Source organism: Neophocaena asiaeorientalis, unplaced genomic scaffold (genome assembly GCF_003031525.2).
Source record: "Neophocaena asiaeorientalis asiaeorientalis breed wild unplaced genomic scaffold, Neophocaena_asiaeorientalis_V1.1 scaffold114, whole genome shotgun sequence".
Taxonomy (NCBI): Eukaryota; Metazoa; Chordata; class Mammalia; order Artiodactyla; family Phocoenidae; genus Neophocaena; species Neophocaena asiaeorientalis.
In genome coordinates, this window is record NW_020173116.1 from 11,576,005 (window position 1) to 11,603,356 (window position 27,352).

General features: G+C 48.3%; 1 protein-coding gene across 17 annotated transcripts in view; it reads left to right on the forward strand.

The window, feature by feature from the left end:
• The window catches only part of MAP4K4 (mitogen-activated protein kinase kinase kinase kinase 4), a 172,066-nt gene that overhangs the window by 119,486 nt on the left and 25,228 nt on the right, over positions 1-27,352 (forward strand). For 7 of the 17 annotated variants that reach the window (XM_024743670.1, XM_024743676.1, XM_024743677.1 and 4 more), the window contains 9 exons: positions 1,130-1,184; positions 2,609-2,687; positions 6,006-6,181; positions 7,428-7,500; positions 8,975-9,185; positions 20,276-20,437; positions 22,674-22,760; positions 23,228-23,422; positions 26,679-26,912. In XM_024743670.1, the coding sequence (XP_024599438.1) occupies positions 1,130-1,184; positions 2,609-2,687; positions 6,006-6,181; positions 7,428-7,500; positions 8,975-9,185; positions 20,276-20,437; positions 22,674-22,760; positions 23,228-23,422; positions 26,679-26,912 (1,272 nt within the window). Of the gene's footprint in view, positions 1-1,129; positions 1,185-2,608; positions 2,688-6,005; positions 6,182-7,427; positions 7,501-8,974; positions 9,186-20,275; positions 20,438-22,673; positions 22,761-23,227; positions 23,423-24,253; positions 24,416-26,678; positions 26,913-27,352 lie in introns of all 17 variants that reach the window. The other 10 variants (XM_024743678.1, XM_024743680.1, XM_024743684.1 and 7 more) reach the window with 5 other exon arrangements.

The following is a 27,352-nucleotide window of genomic DNA, read 5'->3' on the forward strand; positions in this document are numbered from 1 at the left end:
GTTAAGGTGGTGAATTGCTCTTTGTACCTGAGGGTGTAGAAAACTCCGTAAAAACAAGGGAGCAGTTCATGGGCCTCTTTATTCTTGTAATAAAACATGTGTGCTTGAGCCTCCATAGCATACTTATAGGTTATTGAGGAAAACCCTTCAGCGGAGCAACTTTAAGTAAATTTCTTTATTAGGATAGTGTCTAAACAAAAGAAGGCTAATGACGAAAAAACATCTGTTATCTGCTTTTAGAACATCTTGTTTGGATTTTAAGAAATTAGCTGATAAAACCTCATCTGTCATCCAGTGTATATTGAATGCCTACCACGTGGTAGTCACAACTCTGGGGATACAAAGGTGAATAACAGACAAAAATACCTGTCCCCATGGAACTTGTATTTGAGTAGGGGAGAAAGCTAAAATTCAAGTTTTAGGGAATTCCCTGGTGGTCCAGTGGTTAGGACGCCACGCTTCCACTGCAGGGGGTACGGGTTTGATCCCTGGTGGGGGAACTAAGATCCTTCAAGCCGCATGGCGTAGCCTAAAAAAAAGGAGTATAATTCAAATTTTAAAGTTAATATTTTGGGGAATCGGAAGGGAAAGACTGCATGCACTTATCTCACACCCCTAAGTTTGAAGGAAGAGTAGAGAGACATGGCAGCATCATTCCGTTTAGTGAGCGAGGGTGGATTTTATTAATTCTTCTGAGGACCTTTCATAAACAGTACTTTCTAGCCTTTAAACGTTTAACATCGTAGTTAATTTTGAGATATTGTCATAAAACATAAGAGTAAACATCTGTCTAGGCTGGGAGTCTAAATCAGCAAATGCTTGGAAAGAAATGAAGAACTGCAGAGCCCGCAGTGGGCGGGTAGGGAGAAGATGTAATGGGGAACCAACTTTGTTCAGTCATAGATACGAGCGGTTCTAATTAACAATCAGTGTTACCTTTATTGCATCTTTCATTCATTCTTTTGGAAGGTGTTCTTCCAGATGTGTTTGTGCTTTTAATTTCCTGGCGAACTTCCTTTTGGTTCGTACCCCAAAGAATGCAAGTGCGTCATTTGTGTGAATGATCAGCAGTGGTGAGTTGGTGGCCTCACAGCAAGGACGGTGTCCTAACTTCCCGCTTTGTTTGCAGAGTGACCTGTGGTCCTGCGGCATCACGGCCATTGAGATGGCAGAAGGCGCTCCCCGTAAGTAGCTTGCGTTCCTTTTCAGCCCAGTTCTGTGTAACTTAAACCTAGTCTCAAGGCTTCAAAGAGAGTGGCTGCATGGATGAAACTGTTCCTGATGGGGCGTTCAGACGAAGGAATCATAAATACAGTGGAGTTTTCGATGTGAAAGGAATTCTTGGCATGCATTAGTCCTTTTGAAGATCTCCCTGAGGTCCGTGGGCTATGTTATCTTTTATTTAAGTTGTAATCAGACGTGTGTGACCTGAAATTATTCTGATGTCAGATAATACACAGTAATTTTTCTTTTTACAGTTTGAACTTAATATTCCGTGAAACTGGTCCTACCACAGGAAATTTCAGTATTTCTTACATTTTAACTTTACAAATAGAGGCACAGCCTTTTATCTGTGGAATAACTTTTTTCAGTATTATGTGTGAAGTTTTGCTTCTGCTTTGGATTAAATCAATGACAACGTCATGAAATTGACTTTTAATCAGGAACAGGGTAGAGTTTCAGAGAGCAAAGGGAAAAACAGCATTTTCTGCCAGTCCCCCTTTAAAAAAAAGTGTATACAAAGAATGTATAACTTCCTGATACATAGTCGCTGCTGAATAAATGTTTGTTGAATGAATGATAAAAGACTGCCCACAGCTAAGGATTAGTTTGCACTGCAGAAGCGGCCGTCCGTCTTGATCACCATGTGCTCCCTTAACCGAGACGGGGAAGGACTGCCTGGCCCTTTGTCTCGGTTCTCTTTCACGGCAGGAACAGTAGTACCCTCCTTTTCTTTGGCCCCCATTTCCCAGCTGCCTTGTAAGAGTCTCGTGAAGGTGAATAAACACTCGGAAATACCTGATGTGACATACTCGTGTGTACACGTGCACCTAACACGCCTTCGTTGGGCAAGTGATCGGAGAACAGGCAGTCATTGCACAGAATTAAACAGTCCCGTCTGGCCCCCGTTTTTGCTCTTCCATAGGCACACTCGCTCTAACAGTCGGCAGCGAGCGTTCCTGGAGGGCTTAACGCATCTGTGTTCCAGGTGTTGTGTGAAGGCCTTTACGACCGAGTCTAATTTAATCCTCACAACAACCCTAGGAAAATAAAGTTATCTCATTGTCATCTGATAGATGGTGTAGAAACTTAAGCTGTTAACTCCTTTAGGACGTTGAATCAATATTTATCTTTGATTTATGAAAACTTTCCAATGTCTGTTTGAAATTGTATGTTCTTCTCGTTGCGCTTTCCCTCCTCGTATTTTGTTGTGTTTAAGTGGGGTATTCAGGGTACGCCCTCAGCTGTATAACTAGATGTGCAGACTGCCTGACGTAAAGCATGCCGATCAGACGATGGGCAGATCAGACGTGGGCAGAGCGCGTGCCCCTAGAGATCAAGAATGAGTAACCTGAGTACGTACTGACACGCCCTCTCCTCTCCCCAGCTCTCTGTGACATGCATCCCATGAGAGCACTGTTTCTCATCCCCAGAAACCCTCCTCCCCGGCTGAAGTCCAAAAAATGGTAAGCTGTGTGTGCTTTGTTGTTGCTGTTCTTTTCCTTTTTTTTTTTAAAAAAAAATCGTTCCTTTTTCTAGTTTGACTTCAAGGCAAAACTCTGGCCATTCTGAGTCCAAAAGAACACAAGAGCCAGTGCCCCCAGAACACCAGTTAAAAAGTGTTGTATCGCCTTATTTTTTAATGTTTCTTTTTCTTGATCAGTTGTCCTTGAATGATACAATGGTGACAAGCCACCCTATGAAACACCAACACGCTAAAGAAAAAGGTTCCATTTTAATACTTAAACATACCTCTCAGTTTAATATATTTCTAACCGTCTTTTCATTAAGAAGCAAAGCTGTGTTGACTTGTAGTTCCTCAGTTGAAGTAATATCTTAAAATTTATGGAAGGGTTTACTGTAGTTACTGCAGAACTTTGAAGTCAGATGGGCCCCTGTCATCCCAGCAGCCTGCGTTGGAGGAGGGGTCCTCTCCCTGGGCCACCCCCTTCCTTCTCCCTGCTTGCGCGGCTGCTACACAGAATTGATGCCAGGGAGGGAGACGGTGACGATCTCCGTGCAGGAAAGCGTTAAGTGCAGCCGTGTGGGGTGAAGCTGGTTTGGTGTAGTTTTAAAATCTCGGAGGGAAAGGGCAGTGCTTTGTTTTCTCACTTGAGCATTCTGCCCACTTGTTTCCTCCCAAGGGTTCCTCTGAGTCCTTTCCTGTCGATTCCCATCTGCACTCAGGCTCTCATGCACTCGGGCCCTCCCTCCCTCCCTCCCTCCTTTGCCGGTCCTGTTTCCTGGGCTCTGCTGTTGGTCTTACCTACTGTGGGTTTTTTTTTTTTTCCTTTCTGAAACTGTTCTCATGAGTTTTCCAGGTGGTGTTGTCTCCTCTTAGGTTCTTGATTCTGATTCTGAAATAGGCCAGAGATCTCCATTTCAGCCTCCTTCTCTCCTGGCCTCGGTCTTCCGGCTGTCAGGGCGTCGTGGAGCCTCTCTCCCATCGCGGGTGTGGACACGCACTTGTACCGCCACTCGTTTCTTTCCTGCTTCTCCCTGCCCTCCCCATGCTTTCCCCACCTTTGTTTGCTGGCGGGGTTTCCTCCTTTATCCCGTCTTTCACCACATTCAGCTCTGGGGAACTGAGGCCATCTTGTTCCACTTAACCAGTTCTTGGCGAGGTTCTTTAAGGCGGGACGGGTGCAAAGATTTAGCCCCGGTTGGTCTCCTGTGTTAAAACATGATAACCGGGGGCGTCCGTGGGTGGCCAGTAGATGTCACCAGGGAGTAAGCTGCGGGGCTGGGTGCCACTTCGTCCGGCGCCTGCTGAACTGAACGATGCTCACCTTCCCCTTTCTTTTTCTCTGTCAGGTTTTATTAAAGCGAGTTGATGCTTCACCTTCGGGGTATTTCACAGTTTTGTCAGTCGGCCCCCACTCTGTCCGTGACTTGCAGGTTTGCATTAACCACTGTGTGTATATAGTGCAGTGAGATAAAGAGACGGACGTAGATGACAGTAGATTCTGCCTGTGCTCTCCCACCAGACTTCCTCTACCTAAGCTTCTCTCTAAGGGGGGAGAGGGTTACAGACAGGAAGTCCTAATTCCTTTATGGTTGCCGTCTTCCTGTCCACCACATGTAAATTTCCATGACTGTTTTTGGAGAAGCGGCCTTTAAAAGATGATTAGTGAGCTCTCTTTCAGCAGAACCTGGTCATCGACTTTCAAGAATACATTGCAGATCATCGATTCTCAGATGTTAATCTGTACACAGCACATGAGAATCCCTTTGGAATTTTTTAACTTAGGGCTCCAACCTCAAAGTTTCTAGTTTCTTAAGTTTGAGGAGTGACCCAGGCATTTGTATTTTTAATAAACTCCCAAAATGATCTTTGTGGGCAGTGGGGTTTGGGAATCTCTGTGCTAAGAGCATTCCATCACTGCTGTGTCGAATCTTCTGCGTTCTTCCTTAACCATAGAATAAAGTCACAACTTTAGGGCCCTTCTCTGAGCTGACCCTGGCCTATCTCTTTTACCCTTCTCCACTTTTCATACTAGTGTCAGAAGACAATCCACTGTTCCCTGTAGTACTCTGCTACCTTGTTCATGTGGTTTCTGTCCCTCTGGAACAGTGGCTTTTCTCTCCCATCTTTGGAATGTCAGAAATCCTCCTTTTTCTTGAGGTCTGACCCACTCCACTGTCGGCAGTAGTTCTTCTTTCTTCCTCGCAGTTTGAGTATACATCCGCTATTGTGTGTACATACATTATTTCCTATGTGTATCTCTTACAGAGCCTAGCATAAATAAATGTATGTCGTTGACACATAAATATTTGTTGAATTGAACAAAAATAGTAAGTTTGAGTAGAAACAGAAGACAATACAAATGATTCTTAAAAGCAGTGAAATAACTGGAAAGGACTGAACTAATTTTTTCTCAACCACATTTTTAAAGACTGAGTAACTCATTCATTCAACAAAAATTTATTACATACCTATTGTAGTCTACATGCTCAGAGTTGGGCATTGCTGACAAATGGAGAAGTTAGGAACCAGTCCTGACCTGTACCGTTTTAAACCAGGAGGGGAGACAGAAACATAAATGTGAAGTGTGCAGTATGTTACGTGCAGACAACCCCAAAGGAAAGGCTCCTGACCTGGGGAGGGCGGGGTGCAGTGTTGCCGGGAAAGGCTTACCGGCGGGAGGGTGTCTGAGCTGAGTCTCGAAGGACAGGGTGGGTAAGAGTGCGTCAGCCGGGGCTAGGGAGGGGGTCACTGTGAGCCGGAAATGGAGAAGCAGGCAGAAATAAAGTGGCTGGTGGGGTAAACGTTAACAGCAGGGTCGTTCCCCCCCTCAGCACTATTATTTCTGCCTCTGAACGTTAAGCGTAGAGAACTGATACGTAAACCAGCCTGAAACTGATGGCAACGTCGCAGTGACAGGATCAAGCCCCGAGTCACTTACTCGGCTCCCTTTCTTACTCTGTGTCTGTCCTTGTCTTAGAGAATCCCGCCGTCTCTCCTCTGCCATCTTTACGTTAGCAAAGACCTCCCTTTACTCCCTGGCCTCCTCTACCCCATGACGACACGGTCAGAAAGCAGCAGTAACTCCAGCTGCCTCCGAGGCCCCCCGTGTGTGGTGCGACTCCTAAACCGTGTTTAAGTGACGCTCCGGGCCCCGTGGTCCCTGCTTTGTTCCTTGTTTTATCCCTGTGCCTTTGCAGCGTTGTTCACAGTGAGTTCTGGAGCCCTACTCTGTCTGCAAGCTTGTAAGTTTACTGGTAGTTTGGAGCTTTGCCCTTTGTGGTAGAAATTTGATGATCTTTTTTACTTCCTCTTCTAGGTCAAAGAAATTTTTTAGTTTTATAGAAGGGTGCCTGGTGAAGAATTACATGCAGCGGCCCTCCACAGAGCAGCTTCTGAAGCATCCTTTTATCAGGGACCAGCCGAATGAAAGGCAGGTTAGAATCCAGCTTAAGGACCATATAGACCGGACCAGGAAGAAGAGAGGAGAGAAAGGTATTAAACCTGTTTTTATTTTCATCTTAAGAAACAGTTGTTTAGGTGTTTGCCAACCAGAATAGGTTATTATTCCTTTCCCACCCGCGTTTGTGCCCACCTGGCCGGGGCTTGAGTGGTCTGTCTCTGCTCTGCGCCCAGGGATGGGCCGAGGGGGCAGCTTGGCTCCAGCACAGGGGACCGGCGCTGTGCAGTGCATTGCCAGGCTGACACTGGGTAGTGGGCACTGTGGCCAGTCAGCGCTCGATGCCGTCCTGCTCCTCGGGGGCACACCTTTGTGGCTGTGCGTTTTAACTTCATCGTGGACCTTGTGTTCTGTCTGCGTCAGGCGGGGCTCCGAGCGTCAGCTGGGAACATCACCGTCCATGTGCTGTCCCGTTCCTCTCCTGCTCAGGAGCCCCAGGGTTTCCTGCACTTCGTGGGGGTGGTGTGGTGAGGCCTGGGCCCCGTCGGCCTGACTGCTTTTCTGTCTTCACTGCTCAACATGAACATTTGCTTTGCTGATTACGTAAGGTTCCATTTGGTCCCCAGTGCCTGGGTTTCCTATCCTGACGTGTTCTGTGTCCACCTGCCTGGATTCAGCGGTGCCTCCTGCCCAGCAACGCGCAGGCCAGGCTTCACCACCGTCTTCTCTAAACCTTCTTCTCTGGGGCCTCTGGCTCCCATTGACCTTCCTGTTCTGTGAATTCTTAACAGGAACTTTAGAGAACGACGCTGGATAACAGGCAACCCGTTGCTGAATTTTTTTTTTTTGACACTCCAAGTTCAAGGCCAAATAAGAAACTAACAAAGAGCAAGTCCAGGGCAATCCCCCAGTGCTGAAAGTAACCAGACACATGCCTTATTGTCTTGGTTTGGGCAGTTCATCTCTTTCTTTCGAGTCTTGGCATCAGAGTGGACTTTGTGAATTTGCTGATGCTCCAGGACCACTTTTCTTATGTGTCAAGGGCTCTGGGGCCCCTCTCACAGCCCTGCCCCCGCATAGCTGTGCATCCCACAGGGGACTGTCTGGAATACAAGAGAATCTGCTCTTCTGTGGGAAGTACGGCCGGCCCAGGGCACGAGCACCGTTCACGGTGGGAATTGGTGTCATGCCCCTACTACCCCCACGTTCTCCACACACTTTACTATTTTCTCAAAGAATATACGGTTTTCATTGGGCGGCGATGCCCTCGGAGACGCTCACCTGTACACACGGTGTCACGCTTCGTGAACTGACTCGTTTATCTTGTCCTTTTCTTTACAGATGAAACCGAGTACGAGTACAGCGGGAGTGAGGAGGAGGAAGAGGAGGTGCCAGAGCAGGAGGGGGAGCCCAGGTAGAGGTGGGGCGCTCGCGACCCTGCTCCTCGGGGGTGCCGGGGCTGCAGGAGATGCCCGGGCAGCGGGAAGGAGTCGGCAGTTACTCGGAAAGTGCCTTAGTATCTTGCATTCTTCTGTTCTTTCAAAGACTCCTATAAACATTCTCGGCCTCTGGAGCCCTGACCCCGTGGTTCTTTACCGAGACTGCATTGCTTCCTCTTCCCCCGGTCAATTGGAAACATGCAGGTTGTGTCTGGTCCTGGGGAAGGGGAGCTCGCCACTGGCGTTTCTTGCTCCAGCAGGTGTGGATGGAAGACATCTTGTAGCATATGAAGCAGGCCTGCACACACACAGTTTCCTGCTCATGGGCTAGCAGGGCCCCCTTTGAAAACACTGGAGTCTTTCCCAAGACTTGTTGGTTGGTTGGTTGGTTTTGTTCTTCCCACCGGTGTGGTCGTCGGCATTTCATTGCCTCTATTGGGCGTGCATTCTGTCCTGATCCATTTTGTGGTCGTTTCGGTCATCTCTGGCTCCCCGAGGTACAGTGAAGCAGAAGCTTGAAGATGTGGTCGCATGAACCTCACAGCGACTCATTAATCAGGGAAGAGAGGATTTAAAGTCTTCGATAATGGTCTTGCCTGCCTGGTGTTCAAGCTGCAGCTACACGTAGCTGACGAGCTAGACAAAAGGAGGGTAGGGACGGTGGTTCGAGAGACCTGTGGGGACCTGTGTGCAGAGAATGGGAGTTTGAAGAGAGCATATCAAGAGAGAAGAGAATTTATTGAAAACAACTCCATAGTTACATAAAAGATTTGAATCCATCAGAGGCTAAAATTTCTAGAGTAATTTGAGCTGATTGCTGGAGCAATATAATAGTTTTGGGTTAGGGACGCGATACAACGAAAGAAGCAGTTTAGGAAGATTGATTTGCCCTTTGTTCTGGGAGTTTTGAAAGCGGAGAAGTGACTCTCAGCCGGGAGACCACCTAGGAGTGATGCTAATTTTCCTGTGTGATGGCTCATCCTCGGGACCCGCCTGGGCTCAGCCACCGGCCTTGCAAGTAGAGAGGGTGGGAGGGGAGAGCTGACAAGGCATGCTGGACCGCGTGGAGAAGGCGAGGGGACGGCCAGTGCTGGAGCTTGTTCTGGTGTTACCGCCCGGGCAATCCCGGAACGTGATGCTGCTGTTTCTGGTGGGAAGCAGGGCGGTCACGGAGGGTCTAATGACGTGTGGCGGGAGGTGGTTTCAGCTCTTCATCGCGGTTTGAGTTGATGCGAGAGTCCCATGTGGAGATGTCCCGTCAAACGTCCAGGACAGAGTTTTAAGATATTTATGAGACAGGTGAAAGAAGGGGTGATGCCACTGAGCCGAAGGCTCGTTCCCCCCGTGGATTTGTTAGTTCGTTGGGTCCTGGGCTGGGAGGAGCTCGGGAGAGGCGGGGCGTGGGCGGGGAGTGGCCCGCGCCCCTTAGAGCCCCGCTTCCTCCTGCAGCTCCATCGTCAACGTGCCTGGCGAGTCCACGCTGCGCCGGGACTTCCTGAGGCTGCAGCAGGAGAACAAGGAGCGCTCCGAGGCCCTGAGGCGGCAGCAGCTCCTGCAGGAGCAGCAGCTCCGGGAGCAGGAGGAATACAAGAGGCAGCTGCTGGCGGAGAGGCAGAAGCGGATCGAGCAGCAGAAGGAGCAGCGGCGACGGCTGGAAGAGGTGGGGGCACGTGGGCCAGAGCCGGGGTCCCGGTCTTTGTTCACAGGCATGGCCAGATGCCCAAAGGACCATTCTCCGTGGCCTCGTGAGGCAGGTCGTGCCTCTCCCCGGCCTGGCCAGTGAGGTCCCCTCTGAAGGGAAGATGTGCTCGCGCACCGGCGGGACCTTGCGCTCCCGGAGGCCCGAGGCCTGTTTTCCCCTCTTTTGTAAACGTCAGGGACCTGCCCCCAGTTACTCATCCTATTTGTGTGGGACGCAGGGCCCAGAGGTGGCGTCGCCCCGGCTCCGTGGAGGCCGTGTACGCTACGGTCTGAGTTGGCCAGCTCATTTCCATCCCACCCTTGGCCTCTGGGTCCCAGTTGGGGTGTACATATTTTTCTGAAAACATACGTACACAGGAAAAACGCTTTTCTACAAATTCCTTAACTTTAGATACCTTTAAGAGTAAGGGTTGAAGAAGAGAATTATATTGGGCACGATACAAATGCTGTTCTGTAATCTAGCCATAGTGCTGGCATTAGTTACTTGTTGGGGCGAGGGACACGTTTTGTACCACCTGCTCGTTGTTTTTGTTTGTTTTTGTTTTTGGCTGCGTTGGGTCTTCGCGGCCTTCGTGGCTGCGAGGGCTTTCTCTAGTTGCGGCGAGCGGGGGTTGCTCTTTGTCGCGGTGCGCGGGCTTCTCACTGCGGTGGCTTCTCTTGTTGCGGAGCACGGGCTCTAGGCACGTGGGCTCAGTAGTTGCGGCTCACGGGCTCTAGAGCGCAGGCTCGGTAGTTGTGGCTCACAGGCTCTGGAGCGCAGGCTCGGTAGTTGTGGCGCACGGGCTTAGTTGCTCCGCAGCACATGGCATCTTCCTGGACCAGGGCTCGAACCTGTGTCTCCTGCATTGGCAGGCGAATTCTTAACCACTGCGCCACCAGGGAAGTCCCCCACCTGCTTGTTTAATTCATTAATACTATCAACGTTGGTAATATGGTTACCCACAGCTTTTCCACTTTTAATTCACAAAGACATTATTTCCCTACATTTCACTTGGGGCTCAAAATAGTCTTTTTTCGTTTCCTGGTTGCCTTTTACTATATATATCACAGCTTCAGATTTCCCATTCATAGTAGTTTGTTTCCGTTTAATTCATACATCTTATTGTTTCACCTTTATCCTTCATGCCAGAAAAAGAACCCCAAACAACAGTAAAGCCATGTGTTGATACTATACAGTGGAGTTTAATTTAAACGACGACACATGCTTTTTCCCACGTTACTTAAGGGTACATTTTGTGGGGAGAATCTTTGCTTCGTTTTGTGTGTTTATGGTCTGAATTCTGAAACTTCACAGTCTGCCCTGGTTTAGAAAACCAGTGTCTGTCTAACTAGGGAGACGGGAAGTATCCGGCCAGTGCTTTGGAAGAAAACACAGGGTACAACCTTGCTCTGTGGGAGGGGCAGCGTTGCTATTCATGTAACTTTTTGCAGTTTATTTGCAAACTCTCTTCTAATGTTTTAAGACTCAGTGCTCTGTGAACATAACAGAAACCTTGAGTGGTTCCGAGGTTTTTCAGGCTGTACGTGGACCGTGTGTGCTCAGTACACAAGAGTGCTTGAGTTTTGAGGCTGTGTCTGCTTCTAGCTGCGGCTTTATGCAGTCTCCTCCACTGTCCTTTCTAACCCTGGGCTGTACTTCCTTCAGCTCAGTGATGCAGGGGAGTTTGGTGGTTTATACCTTGAAGGATCAAGGACTGGGTCAGCTGGAGCCCCTTTCTAACACAGGCCCTGGAAACTGCTTTCAGGCCTAGTGACAGTGAGATAGGTGTCCATCATCCAGGCCCTGGACATGATAGGGAGTGAGGATTATGGGGTCAGGCCAGCGATCGCTCAAGGAGAGGAACTGAGGTTTTAAAGCGATTTGCTCTGTCAGCTCAATAGAGGCTAGAGAATCAGGGTTGTCAGCTAAGTGAGAACACGGCACTTTACTGGCTTGAGTTAGCCCTGTAATTTCAGCTCCTCAGTGAAAGTTCAAACGCGCAGTCACCTCTTTAAACCTCTTAATCAGGGCAGATGGAGCCAGGGTCTTCTTGGTGATCCAGCACCTTTTTGTCAGCCTGGTAATTAAGGCCCCAGGAAGTGGTTTGGGAATATTTGTGCCATAAATGATGTGTAGCCCTTTACTGGCATTAAAGGCGTGAGGAATAGGGATTCCTTTTGTTATTATTAACAAAGTAGATAAAGATGGTCATCTTCACTCAAAAGATAAATGATGCTTAAAACTGAAAGGTGATCACTTTCTATCAGCGACTGGCAAAAAATGGTCCCAAAGTCGAGGCTGTAGGGAAACAGTGGAGATGTTCCTTTCTCTGAAAGTGCCATCAGATCCGGTGTACGGGGGCTAAGGGCTTCTCCGCAGCCCCTACTGTCTCAGAACCTCGCCGCAGGTAGGGGGAGCGGTCTGCCCCCCGTAGGCCCTTCGTCTGTAAGAAGTCCATGTGGTACATACATCCTCTGCTCTTGCTTGGTGCCCGTTGAGAGTTGCTGCTGCCGGGATCTCTCTGCTTTGTTTCTCTTGCTTTCTCTTCCTTGGCTCCTGTGTGAACTGGAGATCTTGGAAGTCCTTGTAGATATTTTCAAGTCTGTCTGCCAGTTTTGCTGAAAATGATGTTTCTGATTTTTCTTGTTGCTTTTGGATGGTCCCAGGAGGAAAGTGGGGGCGTGCTGAGCTCACGCGGCTGAGTTCACACTGGTGGCTTCGTCCCCTCCTCTCCTGCCCCTGACACTTGTCCTCCTCTTCTGGGTGCTCAGTGTTTTCTCAGCTTACTCGAAGTTTGTTACCCAGATTCATTGCCCCGTGTGATAATGATCTCCCTCTATCGAGAAGTTTTAATATTACTCTATTACCTTTTATAGGTAGATGCATCGTCACATCTTTGGATCAGTTTGGTAGAGCTTTGCCTCTAGCTAATTTTTTTTCCCCCACCCTGGCCAGCTTTTTCTCCCAGTCTTTTCTTTTTTCTGTTTTTTTTTTTCTTTTGAGCAGAAGTGAAGATTATTTCATCATACTGTCATTTTATCCTAATGGTTTTGTGCTCTTTCTTTTCATTGACTCTCGCCTTGGTACCTGCTACCGACTCCTCCCATTCCTGTGACAGCCACACATGGATCACATCTGCTCATTCCTCGTCTAAGTTTAATAGAAATATTATACAAGACGTCCTGGAGAAAACCCCATTAGTGATCTAAGTTGAGGTGACTTTGTTAGCTGCCATACTTTGGATATGTTTTTGAACCTGTTACATATTGAAGTCACTTATGTCCTAGTTCATAATTTTTCAGTTTTGACCTCGTGGAGACTGTCAGATTATTAGTAAAAGCAAGATAACATTTGTCTGTGGTTTGGTGTGCTACTTAATTCAAAAAAAAGAAAGAACATTTCTTAGGGAAGATTTGTTTTTAGCAAACCTATGATACTATTATAACAACAGCACATTAAAAAAAACTGCATAATCTTTTTATTAGAGTTAAGAGACAAAAAGTTTTCATTTGAGGTTAGAACTTATCCTTTTCTTAAAAACAAAAGACGAGAAAAGGGAGAACTGCAGTTCCCTGTGTGTTCCCCATCTCACCCGTTTGTGAAGATGACTATGGGTTCTGCAGACTTGGAACCCGGCCAAGGACTTCACTTAGAGGGCCGAGTCCTCTTTTCTGCTGCTTGCGTCTCCCTTTCTGTTCTTGAACTGCTGGTAGGATGTTCCAGACTCCCCACTGTGGGACTTTTTCTGCAGGTATTTAAAACAATAATCTCTTCTCTTTACGATCTGCCCAAGTTTTCAGCCCCGGAGATGCCACAGTCCCTGTGCTCTGGGTCTCAGCTTCCCGCAGAGAGGGGCGCGCATGTGGGTGTGCGACCAGCACCTCCTCCCTCTGCTTTTCTTCCACCAAGAGGAGACATGCTTACATTCGTCTCTCTTGTTTCTGCAGATCCCATAGTGACCCCGGTTTTAGAGAGGTGGGTGAAAGTGGAAGAAATTAAAAACAAAGTAAAGCAAGAGAAAAAATTTTGTCTGACACCCCAGGCTTCGCACTTTAGACGTGCACCAAGCTCAGCTCAGCACGGCGGAGGTGTGGGTGGTCGTGTGAGTGTGTGTGTGTGTGTGTGTGTGTGTGTGTGAGAGAGAGAGAGAGAGAGAGAGAGAGAGAGAGAGACAGCGCGCGGGGTGGGGCGGCAGCCCTGAAGGTGATACCGCTCCTGCCCGTGCAGGAGAGCTTTCACCTGTAAAATGAGCGCATCTGGCCCAGCGGAGGTGCGATGCCTTTTTTTTAAAAAAAAAGAGCGATGCCTTTTAAGAAAAAGAGAGAGAGAAAAGAACATTTGCGTGGAGTGGGATTCGTCTTGAAGCTAAATTGTAACACTAGGAAAGCCTGGAGCGTTCTAAGAAAAACGGAGCGAGCTGTGGCAGGCACCTGTGTCTGTCTCTTGGCTGTGAGATCTCAGAAGGACAGTGCGGGGACCCGCTTCCCCCCAGCGTGTCCTCACCCCTCTGCCCACACAGAGGCCCCTGCTGGACGCCTCACTCGTGTCTGACGGCGAGTGCGTGTGAGCACAGGGTGTGCCTTCCACCCTCAGCTCCACCCGTGCTGTGCACGGGGGCCTTGCTTTTGCCAGAGGGCCACTGTCTCGCCTCTCAGAAGTCCTCAGCTCTTAAATGTTCTTTCGGCATCCCAGTCTAGTGTTTTTTTTTTTCTAGTTACATTTTGTAAGCGTTATTTTAATTCGGCAAATGTTATTTGTTGCCTAAAGATGGGGAAGAGTTGTCTTTGGGGAGAAGCAAAGTAGTCTAGTAGTTTCTCTACTAAAGTTCATCAGAACTTGCACTTAAACTCAGGGGTTCCTGGTACACGTGCAGCCACATGACCTCCAGAGCTCTTGGAAATAGTCGACCCTGAAGAATAGATGGTTTATTAAAGTCTAGTTTCTCTTAAAGCCCGTAAGTCCAGTGGGGTGTCTGTAAATGGACCCCACTGTTACCAGCATGACCTGTTTAGAAAAGCTCGAATTGTGAGATGAAAGCATTGCTCTTAAATACCAACCTAGAAAGAGAACTTAAATGTAATTAGAGCATAGTTGGAAAAGTACATATTTACTCAGGCATGCTTGGAAAAATTGAAGTTATAAGGAAATCGCTATGATTTGAGCGATTTGGAAATCACTTTACAGCATCATGCAGTTTTTCAGTGTGTTTGATTTTGTTTTGAAAGAAAGAATGGTTTAAAAAAATAAGAATGACAGTTTGAAAATGCCTTGAAGGATTTACGTTTGCTCCTCTTAATGGGGTTAACCTGAGCAGGCATGTTCGTTAGCGTCTCCTGGGTTTTGTTGCTTGAAATCACAGGCGGAAGGTTAATCTAGTGTGGATTGACGTTGCTTAGCTGATGGCTGATGATATATATGTTCCATTTTTGACCACTTTCTTTTGAAGTTCTGTTGCAAGAGGGCAGCTTTTCACATCAGTAATCTATTAAGGTATTTACTAAGGGCTTTCTTTAATCCTTAATTACCCCCGAACACACACGCACATACACACACACCCCAGTTAAGGGCCTGTTCTGACTGTAGTGGTTTATATGGTTGGAGTTTACATTTCTGCTCTTGGTCCAATTTACAGCTTCAAATATTACAGCATAATGTGGAAGAGGACTCGGTAACTACATCGTTCTTGGCCTTGGCCATCAGTCTCCCGACCAGGACTTGCTGAGTGGGCAGGTCCAGGGAAATTTACCACGTTCCACGTTGTCTTGTGGATTTTTAAAAAGTGTGTGACTTACCTTACCTATAAGACTCGGAGGAGAGGGGCTGTGTCTGATTCACCTTTGTGTACCCATGGCGCTTCATGAATATTTCTCAAATGGGTGAACCAGCATTTGTGTCCTTGTTGTATCTCTGGAAAGAAAGGACTTGTTCTGTACACCTACAGCCATGCTTGGGCTTGAGGTCTCTGATTGGAGTTCCAGAGCCACCGTCAAGGGCCTGGTAGAACACCCTGAGGCACAGAGTGCGTGTTGTGTAAAGTGTGAGGCTCTGTCCAGATTAACAGTGACTATTCCAGCCCGCTGTGCACCTTACTAGGTGATCCTGAAAAGATGGCTTTAGGATTTGGTTGGACCTGGAGATATGGATGGATTCTTTAGGCTTATTCTAGATGCTAAATATTAGAAAATCACGGCATCTTGGATATTTACAGGGAGCGGGGTGGAGATGAGCGAAACACGCTCCCTACTTTTTTAAGGAGCTTATGGTCTTTGTTTGCGTGTTGATGGTGGTAACCAAGAGTATGATCCTTCCACAGGACCAAAGAAGAAAAAGCCTTTCAGAGGCTTTCACTTGACGATTGAGATCGGTAGTTGTAGCCTGTCCCTGTCTGTAAGGTGTTTGCTTACTGTTATTTTAAGACATGCGTTTTGAATTAAACTTAACATAATAATTTTAAATTATTTTAATTAAGTAATTACGTAGTAACTTTATTATATCGACTTTGGTAAAGAGTTGAACAGAAACGACTTGATGTTTACCACACTTGCATTGAGAAATCCCAGTGCAATGACTGCGAAGAACTGAAGGTGTCCTAAACGAGGAGAACAAGAATGGAAGCCCAGTTGTGGACGTGAGTCTGTGGTAGAGCGTAGACCATGGGAAGGTTGATGCTACCAGTGCTGGAAGAGAGTCCAACATGGGAGGTGGCGAGGGGGCCAGAAGCAGGTATATGTGAGCAGTGGGCCCTCAGCCCCTGCAGCAGGCGGCTCTGCTCCCCCTTCTCAGCCGACACCTGCCACCTGGAACAGGCGAGCAGCGGAGATTCGGGCACAGCTGAGGCCGTGGAGAGGGAGGCTGAGACAAGGGCATCCGTGGAGAGCTAAGTGCCGAGGAGCCTGAGGGCAAGCGCACCCACCCTGCCTGGAGCCCGTCCTCTGGTGCCACGCGCGTTCCAGGCGCCCCCATCCACTGCACCCTCTCCTCACCTGAGGACTCAGTACTGCACAGATCCCTCTCTTCAGAGACTCACCCGCCCAAGGGAAGAGGTCACGCTGCCTCACAGTCACCTGACTTGGAAGCTTCACAGCCACCGCTTGACAGCTTGCTCTTCACTGCCTTGCGTGTCACTGGATGGCCCGAGATTGAGGACGCAGAAAAATCTTTAACTTGAAAGATTCCAAGACACACAGCAAAAGGAGGGTGAAGGAAATAGAGACAATGTAGGGAACAGAGAAAATATCTCACACACATACATGTACACATGCACAGAAATCTTAATATCCTTACAGAGAGAAGATATAAAAATCATGAAACAAGACTATTCAGAAAAAAGTTTTAAAAATTTTTAATAAATTCAAACTCCCAGAAAGTGGGGAGAGAAGGTAAGTTTAGGGGGACTAGAACAGAAGAGAAACAGAATCAGTCCAGGTGGGTTGACTCCCATTTAACAAATGGTCCAGGAAGTGAACACCAGAGGGAGAACATGCAGCAGGAATTCAAGACAAGTTTCCAGAACTAAGAAATAATTTCTGAATTGAAAGGCTTACTGAGTACCCAGCCCAGCGAATGAGAAAAGACGCCGTTCAGAGGCACATACATCATCTTGAAAGTTTAGAAACTCAAGGATGAAAAGAGGATGGTAAAAGCTGCTGTCAGGGGAGCATATAGAGGGGTGTGGGTGTGGCTGGTACTAAGTGTCAAGGATCCACATGGGCTTGGATTCTCCAGAGCAACATCAGAAAGTAGGAGGTGACACACCAGTGCTTTTGCAACTCTGAAGGGAAGTTAGTGCCCCCGGCCAGAAGTATATGCACAGCATGGGAGCAGAGCTTTTGTGACCTACAGAGTCTCTCAAGTCCTCTACTTGTCTTCACGCTTCCTCGGGAAACTACTAGAGGATGTGTTCCGCAAATAAGAGAGAAGTTGACAGGGGATCCTGTACAGGAGAGGGTCCAGAAGTATTCCTAGGAAGCAGGTGGGCAGAAGGATGGGATGCCTGGAGAGCAGCCTGTTTAGGTTGGCCCAGGAGAAGAGAAAGGGCTGTGAGAGGGTTAATCTCTAGAAGAAAGAAAGAATACCTGACCCATTTGACCATATGGAAAGGAGTCTTATGGTGTAGACTTTACAGATGATGCTATGATGGGCCCATGAAAAAACAGGCAAACAAACAAGAATAAGGCAATTTTTTTACTATTATGCATGTATGTATGTATGTATGTATTTTGGACAAAATAACATAGATTTATTTACTCTTTTAAATATAAATTTTATTCTTTTAAATTTTTAAAAATTGGCCTCAGATTTTTATTCTCCAGGTAGTCACTAGTTAACAACAATCAAAACGGCACCATGGCATTTTAGATATAAGTGATCATGGGGCGGCAACATAGCAAATGTTAATAAATAAAAGAAAGGGTGTTAACAAAGATGTATATCTTATGGCTTGAGGATGGTTAAAGTCTAGTACTTTGATTAAAAATTTTTAAACACAAATGAAAATGGAAAAGGCTACCTGTAAGGGCATTTGAAATTGAAAGTTAAAAATTCTTAGTAGCATTTAGTTAGATGAAGTCAAGGTTTCCCACCGGCCTGGGAGCCCTGCCCTCAGTGTAGTTGGAAATAACCCCCCGAAATGGATTCTGCACATTTCACCATGTTGGAGCTTCCTGCCTGGTGTGAGAACGAGTGCTTTCACTGAGGCGCCAGAGGATGTGCACGGGGTCCCGTCACTCCCTGGGACTCCGGGTGACCACAGCTCAGGGGTGCGAGGCAGGGGGTGAGCTGAGAAGGCTCCTGGGTGTGGGCTGGACCAGGGTCAGCCCTGCGCTCGGTAGGCCGAGGCAGCTGGAGTTGCTGGTGAGGGGCCAGTGTGTGGGAAGCCAGCTCCCGCGCTGCTTCACTCCCTCCCTCCGCTCTTCCTTTGCAATCTCCCGTTGTCTCCTCTGGAGACAGAAATTTGAACCTCGAGGCTGGTGTGAGGTGGACACTTGGCCGCATCTGGACTTAACGGCTGTGTGGCGGCCAGAGTGCAGCCCTGCTTCCAGGGCAGCATGGCAGCTTCCAGGACTCTCACTGCAGTTTTTCTCCTTGTCTGGCTCTTTCTGGAAGAGTCCTTGCTGATAACAGCCAAGGCGTCAGCTCTGCTTTTTTTGAACTAAAGATTTTTCAAGATTCTGTAAATAACAGGAGAGGAGAAAGCAAGTGAAGCCGCCACGGCTTTTCTTTTTGTTTTGTGATCCCAGGGGGCTAAGTGGCACCTTTCCTTCAGCATCGTTCCTAAAAATGAAAGAATTTTGGTAGCCTGTGTGGTCTGTAAAGACAGGGCAGCGGGTGCATCTCTGCGGCTGTTGCGGTGGTGTCTGTGGTCACACGGCATTGTTGAGTGCAGCGCAGCGGCCCAGAAAGGTTTTGAATCTTGCATTCCATCAGTAAAAAAAAAAAAATTGAGCATGTATCTGATAGAGATATATCTAGTGATTTTGTATTGTACTGATACGTACATTATGAAACATGCAGAAGTAGCTATCTTAAAGAACGAGCTGGGAGTATAAGAACATAAAAGTCCTGGGTGTGTTTTTTTGTTTTTTCCCCTCAACTCCGGTTGCCTTGCTGGCCCGTAGAGCCTGCTGGCAAACATATCATCTCCCCCGGGAGGTGGGGAGGGAAAGGGAAAGCCCAGACCTTTCCGAGGGGGACGGTCCTCTGACAGTTCACTGCTTGTGAGACCTTGGCTCGTAAGCAAGTCAAGTTGTCACCTGAAGGTGGTAAAAGTCAGCGTATGATACTCTTTGCCTCTTCTGACCCGTTCGCTTGAATCCGATCGGCTTGAAAAGCTAAGGGGGAGGTTTGAGTGGTCGACACTGGTTGCCTGCCTTCTCTCTTCTGTTTTCCTTTTGTCTGACTGACTTTGAGGGGAATTGGTAGTCTCCACCTGCCTTCCTCTCTTGTGGTTGTGGTTCTAGAGCTGTGCTAGAGACAATTTAAATTAACTTCAGTAAAATAAAACGAAAAACTCAGTTCCTCCCTCCTGTGCTGGGCACACTTCAGGCGCTGAGTAGCCGTCTGCAGCCAGCGGCTGCTGTGCTGAGATGGGGCACCTCTCCATCCCAGGGGGGCTGCAAAGCGGCTGCATCACTTTGCAGGCCAGCACTCTGCACATTTGTGGGAGGAGTTGGTTGATTTATACTCTGCGCCGTGGCAGTGCTTTACTGACAGATAGATGTCTGGGGCTGGATGAGAAGGGGCCAGACGTGTGCCCAGGGTCACGCCGCCAGGTACCGAGGGGTTGACAGATGGTCTGCGTTAGGAAAGGCTGTCGGAGCGAGTCTGGTGACTCAACAGCGCCTTGTGCACTTGCTGATGGGATGCAGGATGCTGTCTGATTGACGTTGGGAGGTACAGCGGCCCTCGACCTGGGGGCTTACCGCCCAGGTGACTCTGGACAAGTCACTTCTCTCTTCTTGAATCTGTTTCCTCCTCTGTGGAGTAGGAGTGAAGTGCTTCCTAGGTTTGTCATGAGAATCGTATTAGGTAAAGGACATGGAAGGAAGACCGTTAGATACTTAGCACCGTGCGAGACACAGAGTGAGCTTGTGCTCATGGCAGTCTATACATTCATGGTAATAATAATAGCGTCTCTTGATTCTCGTTGGTGTCACTTCTTCTCTCCCTGATGTGTGCTGCCTTTTTCCTCTTTTAAGTATTTCTCTCCTTTCTCTGCGCTATTTCTGTTCTCCTGTATTCATTTCTCTTCTCTTTCTTCTGACCTAAGGGCCCGGGGTAACCCTGTTAGTGATACTGAAGGATACAGCATTCCCTGTCCCCTCACTGCTGTGCTTCAGCGAAGAACGGGGAATAACAGATAGCACGTGAAACCCGGCTCTGACGGGTACTTCCAAGGAGGCTGGTGTGTGTGTGAGCGGAGGGGCAGTGTGCAAGTAGGTGGCCGGTGCAGGTGGGGTCCACGAGCTCTCCCTCTCGGCCTCTCCCCATAACTGGTCAGCAGACCATCCTGCGTGCCGTGCCGTGCCGTGGCTGCAGAGTCCGCTGACTGGGTCGCTTTACTTCCGTAGCAACAAAGGAGAGAGCGGGAGGCCAGGAGGCAGCAGGAGCGCGAGCAGCGGAGGCGGGAACAGGAGGAGAAGAGGCGGCTGGAGGAGCTGGAGAGACGGCGGCAGGAGGAAGAGGAGCGCAGGCGGGCGGAGGAGGACAAGAGGAGGGTCGACAGGGAGCAGGTGGGTCCGCAGGGGGCGCTCCGGCCGGGACCGCGGGGGCTGGCACCGTGCGGAGCTGGGGGAGCCGGGGCAAAAAGCATGCACGCGTGTGCACACGTGTTCAGGACTTCAGTCTGAAAATGCAGAAGCACGGTTGGAAGCACATTCACTTCAGCAAACTGAATCTCTTGTCTTTACCGACAGATACAGAAATCGGTACACTTTAGAAAGCTCTTGAAACCAGCAGGGTGGTCTCCACTAGTATGAGGCCTGAAGGATTTCCGAATGTGTCTAATGAAATTTAAAACCAACTGTAAGACACTTCCTACGAGCAGTGTTGGAAGTATCCAGCGACTAACTGAATATTTTAAGATGTATTTGCATATAATTCAGTACGTACATACGTGACGTTAGAACAGCTGATAACATTAGCCCAAAGCGATCAGATTTTAGCGATATTTGCAGCATGTTATTAGCATCACATAAAGTTGCCTTTAGGAGTCTGATTCCTGAACCACCTGTGCAAGCAGAAATTGTGCTTTTTGTTGTCTGCGTTGTCCGCGTGAATCCCATCATCGCCTCTCTGCCCGTCATGTCTTTGAATTGATCACTCTTTGTTATGAGCTTTGAACAAGGAAAAAATATATGAGGGGGGACCAATTTAAATGATAGCTGAAGTTCATACTTAAAATGCTTGTAAACAAGAGCATTAGCTTCCAAATTCGGTCATTCCGCCACTCTCCTTCGCCTCGGCTTTCCCAGTGTCGGGTCTACATACTATTTTTCTGTTGAAATTTAAGTGATTCTCTTGATCTCTTACTTTACTGACGTTGTTGGCCTGTTAACTGTGGTGCGTTTAGTTTTCATGTTCTGATTTATACTTGGGGACTACAAAGAGGAGAAAACATAAACTTGAAGCAGTTGAGTCACGGAGGGATAATTCTCTGACCTTGATTGGGAGAAGAGGGTGTGAATGTAATACTAACCTTCAGTGTTCTAAGGGGGTCATTGGCTTTTGTGTATAGCAAGTATTCTTCACCTCTTCTTTTATAAAAATAGCATCAAAAGTCAGTTTTATTCCAAAATACTCCCCGTGTCAGCCGTGCTGTAGGAACCTGTCATTTCTGCATGAATGTGCATGTTTGTGTACATGTGTCATTGTCTGGTTGTCCCTGTGATGTGAAGGCAGAAAACCAGTGATATAGTGACCTGAGCTCGCAGCTGTGGTTCAGCTCTGTCTGGCTCGGGAAGAGGGGAGCTGGGAGTCGGAGTCCTCTCGGTCGTCGGGGTTGGGGTGGGGCTTCCAGGCCTGGGACTGGAGCCTGGGTTGGAACCAGGGGGGGTGGCCTTTGCCAGCGGCCCTGTGGATACACTTTACCCCAGATTGGCGTTTTTGGGCTAAATTTGCTTTGTAAGATAAAAAGTTCCTGAGGAAATTTGTCATGATTTCTGCCCAGCATTCTCTCTGCCAGGACGAGTGGTTAACTAAAGCTCCTGTTCGGCCCAGATGTATGACTGCTTTTATCTTAAGGCGTGCACCTCAGTCGGCGGTAGACACTGTAAATAATCTGAATTTCAAAATAAAATTTCTCCTCCCAGACCCCTCGATCTACTCCTCTTCCAGAGTAGTGAGCTTTTCCCCTGTTGACAAAGAAGGAGATAGATGTCTTTTATTTGTAAAATGTTCCTGCTTTTCGAAGTGATTTCACGCCTATTTCATACTTGAGCCTCCCCCAAAATCCTGAGAGTTGGGAGAGAATATTCTTGATACGGGCTTGCTAGAGACTAATCTGTTGTCGTAGATCAAGGTCTCCGGCCCATCAAATATGCATGCACCTTCAAGGTTGGGATTTTCCTCTTTATGTAACGTCCTTTGGATGTGTTTTTGTTGTTACAGAGCTTTATCGTTCTCTCCCCGTTGAAAACGTGTCACCTCACGCCTGTCTCCCCTTTCTCTCTCTCTCTCTGTCTCTCCCTCTCTCTCTCCCTTTATCTCTCTCATAGACACACACACACACATACACACACATAGACACACACCCATCGCTGAGCGCGTGTCATCATTTATTAGACTCTTTAGATCTTAGAGACTAATTCGAAGTTCTTGGGGAAATCCTCGGCAGTAGGCTTGTCTGAGCCATTGATCGCTCAGTGGATTACCCCAGATGATAGGGCGGATGGTTCTGGGCGCCCCAGCAGGTGGTTCTGGTGCTTTCCTTGGGGCTCCATTGATTGCCGGCTGATTTCTGTGTGACAGGAGTATATCAGGCGGCAGCTGGAAGAGGAGCAGCGGCACCTGGAACTCCTTCAGCAGCAGCTGCTCCAGGAGCAGGCCATGCTACTGGTAACGCCCCGCGCTGGCCCCGTCCCGTAGCTAGGGCCCCCCGCGCTGGGCAGGGCCGGGCCCACGTCGGGGCGGCTTCTGTTTACCTCTTTATTTCCCGTTGCTGAGTTAACTGTTCTCGTTTGGTAGATAGACGAGGTTTTGCACAGCACCTGGCATTCGGTGAACAGGCTAGAATGCCAAGAGCTGGCGGTTCAAGGCGCGTGCCGTAGGACCCGTACCTAGAGTACTCCAAGTGTCCTTTGAAACCGCCGAGACCAGCGTTTCCTTGGGTTCTCTCTTACTCTGTCCAGTGACAGTATGCTTAGCGACAAGCTGTCAGGTTTTCCCACAGGTAACCTGCCATTTCACAGCCCGGCCGTTGTGCTCTGTCACCAAACAAGCGTCGGTGAACGCCGGGCTGGGGAGAAGTGAGCCGGGGCGAGGCGGGCGCCGGGCCCCGGACTGAGTGTCCCTCTCCCCCCAAGGAGTGCCGCTGGCGGGAGCTGGAGGAGCAGCGGCAGACGGAGCGGCTCCAGAGGCAGCTGCAGCAGGAACAAGCCTATCTCCTGTCTCTGCAGCATGAGCCCCGGAGGCCGCCCCCGCCGCTGGACAGGAGCAAGGCCGGCCTGCACGGCGCCGAGCCCAAGGCCCAGCACGAGCCCGCTGACCGGGCCCGCGAGGTACGGCCCCCGCCGTTCCGGGCGCGCTCCCAGGGCACAGGGCGGGGCCTCTTCTCTGCTTAGCGTCTGTCTAGAGGGGAACGGAGCGCCTCAGAGCTTTGCAGGTCTCGGGGGACCTGGACGCTGACCAAGAGACTGGAAAGAGAGGAGGCTGTGTGGCAGCATTTTTCCTTGTGCTGTAAACGATGGGCAGGGTGGCCTGTCGTCTGTTTTTCCAACACTGCTGCGAGGATGGAGCCTGCCTGGGCCCGATTCACTGGCTTTTCGGTGATCAGGGTTTGCTACTGAACTGGGGCGTCTGGGCTCCCAGAGCTTCCCAGGGAGGATGCGATGAAGCAGGACCGCTCCTCGGACCCTGGCAGGGTGGGCCGGGCGGGCTGCAGAGTGCGGGACGCTGGCCCGGGCGGGGGCGTCCTCCCGCCGTGCCGGCCCTCACACGGCACATTCTAGGAGCAAGTGTCCTGCTTGTTCTGCAGTGCCTTTATTTTTCGTGGAATGAAACGTGTGTTAGATTCCTGGCGACGCTCTTTTAATCCGTGGGTTTAGTTGGTTGCGACAGATTAATTCTTTTCCTAGTTTATCTTCACGTGCAGTCCTAGACTTCTTGCCGGGGGAGATTTTAAAGGCTGCCTCTCTAAATTTTTATCTTCATGAATATTCCGTATTCTGCATCAGATCCCAGTCTAGTGTTATATGCCTCCTCTCTTTTCTTGTAGTTGAGGAAAACAGAAGAAAGACCTCTTTTTAGACTCCTTCCACTTTCAGGCTTTCTTCGGTATCTCTGCTTTTTTCTACTAACCCTGAGTTATGTCTTCTAATTCTCTGACGCAGGTGGAAGATAGATTTAGGAAAACTAACCACAGCTCCCCTGAAGCCCAGTCTAAGCAGACAGGCAGAGTATTGGAGCCACCAGTGCCTTCCAGATCAGAATCTTTTTCCAATGGCAACTCCGAGTCTGTGCACCCTGCCCTGCAGAGACCAGCCGAGCCACAGGTAGAACGGCCAGTTGGCTGTGGGTCAAGGAGACGCACACAGAGGCTCACTGAGCCACCAGCCTGCTTGAACTGCTCAGTTTGGTTTGTTACCGCATTTAGAGAGAGAGGAGTTTAGCAGAGGGAGTTTAGACTAAAGAGGACGTAGCCTCCGTTGATAGGGAAAAACAGGATTTTCTTTTTAAAGATTGTTGTACTTATTAAGAATACCTGGATTCGGTGATTTCTTCTTTCTGTCTGACTTTTTGCCTTCCCTGACTCAGATGTTCGTAAACAAGTGCCTCCTTACTCAGATACAGAGACTTTTCAGTTTAGTTGTTAGAAAGTTAGTGTCGTAAGTACATAGAGGGAGACTTTTTCTTAAGCTGGGGTCCTTGGCTCCCAGCCAGTTCTACGAGTGGGCGGCCCTGAAATTCCACGTAAAATTTTTTTGATTTGTCCAAATGTACATATATTTTTGGGAAGAGGGCCTTTTATCAGATTCTCAAAAGGTTCAACATCCAAAAAAGGTTACGGCCCGGTGGGTTGGGTGTGGGTTTTCCTGAAGTAGGTCAGGATAGAGGCCACTGGGTCGGCCTCAGCATTCGGCCTCGCCCAGGTCGGGGACCTCCGTGCTGTCTGGCAGAGAAAGCAGACAGCAGAGATGACGCATGTCGGAGATCCCAGAGATCCTTAAGACGCTGGTTCCCACTCTTGCTGAAAATCATTGACTTTCAGGCATTTCGCTCCCTGCAGCCGTGTCATCCGGAGTACTGGGCACAAGTCCTTGAGCCCGAGTTAACCTGTCACTGATGTCTGCATGTATTGGGGGACGGTAGTGGTAGCGGTGGTGTTCACACAAACCCAGATGAGGACTTGAATGCACTTTACAAGAAAGATCCTTGGTATGGAGCAGTTTTACAGTAAAAAGAAGACCCAGGATTAAGCTCGGCAGGGCGGCGGGTGTTGGGAGGTTGGTGTTTACGTGAGACCAGCAGCGTCTTGATTCCCAGAAGAGCTGACGCACAAGCCACTGGGCAACTCCAGAGAGTGAGGAATGGAAAGAAGAAGGATGCAGAAGAAAGCAGGACAGGATGAAGGGGGAAAGGGAGGGGAATGGGGACAAGGAAAATAGGTTTGATGAACGTTATACTTACCGTAAATAGAAAATCTTTATGTGGCCACTAACAGTTTAGAAAATAGGAGTTCATGAATTGTGTAGACTGCTTTTTATACTGCTGATTAATTAACGTAGGGCCAGGAAAAAGAGTCCCTTTTCTATCTAGAGTTGCTTTTGGCCAAAAGCTGTACTTACGAGAACATTCTTTCGGAACCAATTCTGGATCTTAACGCTTGGCAAGGTTGAGCCAATCCTGATTTGGTATTTCCTGTTTTTATTAAATGTGATGATGTAATAGATGTATAGCTAGAATTATGTAAATTTCCACATTGAACAGTTATTTTAAAACAAAAAGTATAATTTCCAGAAAATGCAGATTGTTTCAGAGATTGCTTTTCCAACTTGGAAGTGACCAGATGAACTCAGCTGCCAAGGACCTGTCTTATTTCTTCAGTTGTCAAGTAGAAGGAATACCCCCCTCAGCAGTCCTTTTAGGGAATCCTAGCGCTGAACAGGATACAAAGAAATCAAAGTTCTTTTTTTTTCTAACTAATACAAAGACATGTGGAGTTCTGTGGGGTTGGAGTGTTTTAAGACTTGGGACAAGAAAGAAGGAAAATCGGTGGTGTATCTGGAAAGCTGGCTGTTTTTAAGTTACGCTCTTAGAATCTGTCCAAACGTGCGGGGTTGGTCTTCGCACAGTAAACACGTGGCTCTGTTGTTACTTGGTCAGACGTCTTGCCCTGCCAGGTAACGGGAGGGTGGGTAGAGAGGTTTGCACGTGTGGCGATGTCCGTCCTGCGGTCTCCTCCCTCTCTGCCCGTCCACGCTGCTTTGACGCAGAAATGCATGCCGCACATTGCCCCTCCGACAGGAGCGCTGTGAGGCTTTTTTTTTTTTTTTTTTTTAAATCTTCACGTTTACTGCTCTCTAACATTTGTCTGGATATTAAGAGTTTTCCTTATAAATGTACATTTGTTCTTTTCTACATATTGTGCTCCCCAGACCACCTCTCCACTTAGAGCATAACTGTCGTACTGCTTGGCTGACCTAGTCCTGACTGCCTCCTGTGCGTTGCCCCGGCTCCCGCTTTGGATTTGGTATTGACCAGAAAAGCGTTTTCTGCAGAACGCATTGAATGTTTTGTGTTTTGTTTTCTTGTAAGGTACAGTGGTCCCACCTGGCATCTCTCAAGAACAGTGTTTCCCCTGTCTCGCGATCCCATTCCTTCAGTGACCCTTCTCCTCCCAAATTTGCACACCACCATCTTCGCTCTCAGGACCCATGTCCACCTTCCCGCAGTGAGGTGCTAAGTCAGAGTTCTGACTCTAAGTCGGAGGTACCCGACCCCGCCCAAAAGGCTTGGTCTAGATCAGACAGTGACGAGGTGCCTCCAAGGGTAAGAAGCAGGAAAACAGATGTGTGCTTCTTTTTCCTTTTTGTTATTTTTTTAAAATTATTTATTTCAATTAAGGGTGTGGTGACGTCACCAGAATTAAGGGGCAATGGCAGAGGAACTTTTGACGGTGGGGAGAAAATTCCATAGTGAGGCAGTTAGGTTCAGCCATCGGCCAGTTACCTTTTCATTGCTGTCGCTGACTCTGTACTTAAGCACAAAGTACCAAAATAACTTAAGAGTACATCTGTAAAGGGTATGCTTCTAGAACAGACCGAATCAAAATTTGTTTTAGCAGCTGTCGTGTTAAGCTTATACAAAAGCTATCGATTACTTTGCACCATTAATTAATATCAAAATTTTCAGAAAAGGTATTATAAGGGAAAAAAATTAACATGAATGTTTCAAAAAATGATTTTTTTTAATTGAGGGATTTTTGTTTT